Source organism: Anolis carolinensis, unplaced genomic scaffold (genome assembly GCF_035594765.1).
Source record: "Anolis carolinensis isolate JA03-04 unplaced genomic scaffold, rAnoCar3.1.pri scaffold_7, whole genome shotgun sequence".
NCBI lineage: Eukaryota > Metazoa > Chordata > Lepidosauria > Squamata > Dactyloidae > Anolis > Anolis carolinensis.
In genome coordinates this window covers 27481250-27485181 of record NW_026943818.1, presented here as the reverse complement: position 1 = coordinate 27485181, position 3932 = coordinate 27481250, and the positions used below count along the sequence as shown (strand labels likewise).

The 3932-nt window shown below is 42.5% G+C and overlaps 1 protein-coding gene across 5 annotated transcripts in view; it reads left to right on the top strand.

Annotated features, from left to right (window-relative positions):
* Positions 1-3472, top strand: part of tspoap1 (TSPO associated protein 1) — an 82333-nt gene extending 78861 nt beyond the window's left edge. For all 5 annotated transcript variants that reach the window (XM_062959332.1, XM_062959330.1, XM_062959331.1 and 2 more), the window contains one exon: positions 2165-3472. In XM_062959332.1, coding sequence (XP_062815402.1) covers positions 2165-2176 — 12 coding nt within the window. In that variant the 3' untranslated portion in view covers positions 2177-3472. The remainder of the gene's footprint in view (positions 1-2164) is intronic.
* Positions 3473-3932: the final 460 nt, after the last annotated feature.

The following is a 3932-nucleotide window of genomic DNA, read 5'->3' as shown; positions in this document are numbered from 1 at the left end:
CTTCTTTTCCCTCACTCTCTTCCTTCCTTCCTTCTGCCCTCCTTCCCTCTTTCTTTTCTTTTCTTTTCTTTCTTTCTTTCTTTCTTTCCTCCCTTTTTTCTTTCTTCCCTCTTTCTTTCTTTCCTCCCTCTTTCTATCTCTCTTTCCTTCTTCCCTCTTTCTTCTTTCTTTCCTCCCTTTATTTCTTTCCTCCCTCTTTCTTTCTTTCCTCCCTTTCCCTTTCTTTCTTTCCTTTCTTCCTCCCTTCTTTCTTCCTCCTCTCTATCTCTCTTTCCTTCCTTCCCCTCTTTCTTTCTTTCTTTCTTTCCTCCCCTTTTTTCTTTCCTCCCTCTTTCTTTCTTCCTCCCTTTTTCTATCTCTCTTTCCTTCCTTCCCTCTTTCTTTCTTTCTTTCTTTCTTTCCTTTTCTTTCTTCTCATTCTTTCTTTCTTTCCTCCCTTTTTTTCTTTCCTCCCTCTTTGTTTCTTTCCTCCCTTTTTCTATCTCTCTTTCCTTCCCTCTTTCTTTCTTTCTTTCTTTCTTTCCTCCCTTTTTTTCTTTCCTCCCTCTTTCTTTCTTTCCTCCCTCTTTCTATCTCTCTTTCCTTCCTTCCCTCTTTCTTTCTTCTTTCTTTCTTCTTTCCTTTCTTCTTTCTTCTTTCTTTCCTCCCTTTTTTCTTTCCTCCCTCTTTCTTTCTTTCCTCCCTCTTTCTATCTCTCTTTCCTTCCTTCCCTCTTTCTTTCTTTCTTTCTTTCTTTCTTTCTTTCCTCCCTTTTTTCTTTCCTCCCTCTTTCTTTCTTTCCTCCCTTTTTCTATCTCTTTTTCCTTCCTTCCCTCTTTCTTTCTTTCTTTCTTTCTTTCTTTCCTTCCTTTCTTTCTTTCTTTCTTTCTTTCTTTCTTTCTTTCTTTCCTCCCTTTTTTCTTTCCTCCCTCTTTCTTTCTTTCCTCCCTCATTCTATCTCTCTTTCCTTCCTTCCCTCTTTCTTTCTTTCTTTCTTTCTTTCTTTCTTTCTTTTTTCTTCCCTCCTTCTTTCCTCCTTCTCTCTTTCTATCTCTCTTTCCTTCCTTCCCTCCCTTCTTTTTCCCTCACTCTCTTCCTTCCTTCCTTCTGCCCTCCTTCCCTCTTTCTTTTCTTTTCTTTTCTTTCTTTCTTTCTTTCTTTCCTCCCTTTTTTCTTTCTTCCCTCTTTCTTTCTTTCCTCCCTCTTTCTATCTCTCTTTCCTTCCTTCCCTCTTTCTTTCTTTCTTTCTTTCTTTCCTCCCTTTTTTTCTTTCCTCCCTCTTTCTTTCTTTCCTCCCTTTTTTTCTTTCCTCCCTCTTTCTTTCTTTCCTCCCTTTTTTTCTTTCCTCCCTCTTTCTTTCTTTCCTCCCTCTTTCTATCTCTCTTTCCTTCCTTCCCTCTTTCTTTCTTTCTTTCTTTCTTTCCTCCCTTTTTTTCTTTCCTCCCTCTTTCTTTCTTTCCTCCCTTTTTCTATCTCTCTTTCCTTCCTTCCCTCTTTCTTTCTTTCTTTCTTTCTTTCTTTCCTTCTTTCTTTCATTCTTTCTTTCTTTCCTCCCTTTTTTTCTTTCCTCCCTCTTTGTTTCTTTCCTCCCTTTTTCTATCTCTCTTTCCTTCCCTCTTTCTTTCTTTCTTTCTTTCTTTCTTTCTTTCCTCCCTTTTTTTCTTTCCTCCCTCTTTCTTTCTTTCCTCCCTCTTTCTATCTCTCTTTCCTTCCTTCCCTCTTTCTTTCTTTCTTTCTTTCTTTCTATCTTTCCTTTCTTTCTTTCTTTCTTTCTTTCCTCCCTTTTTTATTTCCTCCCTCTTTCTTTCTTTCCTCTCTCTTTCTATCTCTCTTTCCTTCCTTCCCTCTTTCTTTCTTTCTTTCTTTCTTTCTTTCCTCCCTTTTTTCTTTCCTCCCTCTTTCTTTCTTTCCTCCCTTTTTCTATCTCTTTTTCCTTCCTTCCCTCTTTCTTTCTTTCTTTCTTTCTTTCTTCCTTTCTTTCTTTTTTCTTTCCTCCCTTTTTTCTTTCCTCCCTCTTTCTTTCTTTCCTCCCTCATTCTATCTCTCTTTCCTTCCTTCCCTCTTTCTTTCTTTCTTTCTTCTCTCTTTCCTTCTTTCCTCCCTCCCTCTTTCTATCTCTCCTTCCTTCCTTCCTTCCTTCCTTCCTTCCTTCCTTCCTTCCTTCCTTCTTTTCTTTCTTCCTCAGCGTCCATCCTGAGGGATCCACTCCAAGCCACACGTGGACAACCCCGTTTCCCTCCTTCTCAAAACTGTGCCAAACGAATGGGTTCTGCGCCGATCCCGTATGTGTTTTGGGTTTTAGCCCGAACTTCGGAAGAACGGCACCCATTCCGGGATCGGACATTAAATTATTTAAGGATTCGGACTAAAACCCAGCACGGTTTTTCATGCAAGCCATGCTGGACCACACGAAAGGAATCTGGGCTTCTTTAAATTTCGGACTAAAAACCCAGAACGGATTCCATTGAAACCAAGGAATCAACTAAAATCCGAAATGGGTTCAGCAACCCAAACATGGGTCATATAAAGTTTGGACTAAAAACACGGAATGGATTCACTAAACTGGTGGTCTTCGCACCTTGAAAGCTCGGACTGAAACCCGGAGCGGATTGAGTGATCCTCTGAACACAGAAAGTTATGCTGGGCCAGATTGCAAGGATCTCAGAGTTGTTAAAGTTCGGACTTAAACCCGGAGCGGATTCAGTCATCCTCAGAACACTGAACCGCATTGCAAGGATCGTAGAGTCATTAAAGTTCGGACTAAAACCCGGAGCGGATTCAGTCATCCTCGGAACACTGAACCGCATTGCAAGGATCATAGAGTCATTAAAGTTCGGACTAAAACCCGGAGCAGATTCAGTCATCCTCGGAACACTGAACCGCATTGCAAGGATCGTAGAGTCATTAAAGTTCGGACTAAAACCCGGAGCGGATTCAGTCATCCTCGGAACACTGAACCGCATTGCAAGGATCGTAGAGTCATTAAAGTTCGGACTAAAACCCGGAGCGGATTCAGTCATCCTCGGAACACTGAACCGCATTGCAAGGATCGTAGAGTCGTTAAAGTTCGGACTAAAACCCGGAACGGATACAATAGAAACCATGCTGGGGAATCTTAGTGTCACTCCTGTTCGGACCGAAACCCGGAGCGGATTCATCCGCCCTCTGAACACATTGCAAGGATATTAGAGTTCGGACTAAAACCCGGAACGGATTCAATGGAAGCCACGCTGGGCAAATCTTAATGTCGCTCCAGTTCGGACTAAAACCCGGAGCGGATCCGGGTCTCCAGCCTGCCTTATGTGAGATTCTAAGCTGCCAAGCACTTCTACGGGGATGGAAAGCGGGTGGGCGACCGAGGGCGACTGTCACGGCCAAAAGATACGTCCCGTGTTTTCCTTTTTCTACCAGAGCCGATTCCCTTGCATGTTTGTACGGGACGGGATCATTCCCTGATTTATTTATTACATTAAAGTCTATTTTCGCAACCGGATCCGAAGGTGGCTTTCTTTCCCGCTCCCGTCCCATTGCATTCGGGAACGGGGTGGCCTTTCTTAAACTGATACCACCGTTTCTTCAGGTCGTGGTTTTTCGAGGGAAAGGGTGTCCCAATCCGCGGCCACTTTGTCATTTGTTGGGTCCGATCTCGCCTTGTTTGGCAAGATCTTGCCATGGTTTCTGATGACAGGCATTTGAAACCACTTCTCGGTTCCCTTTTAGGCCCATTCGTATTATTGTATTATATTATATTAACTATATATATAAAAGAGTAATGGCATCACGGCGACCCACAAAACAACAAAACTACAGGCCCCCCCACCTCGAAATTTGACAACACAACCCATCATCCACGCCTCTAGGTTGATACAATAAAAAGAAAAGAAAAATAAAGTCCTAATTAGAGGGAGAGCAGTTAGGGGTTCAGTTAGGGGACAGGCAGACTTAGGCCTCAC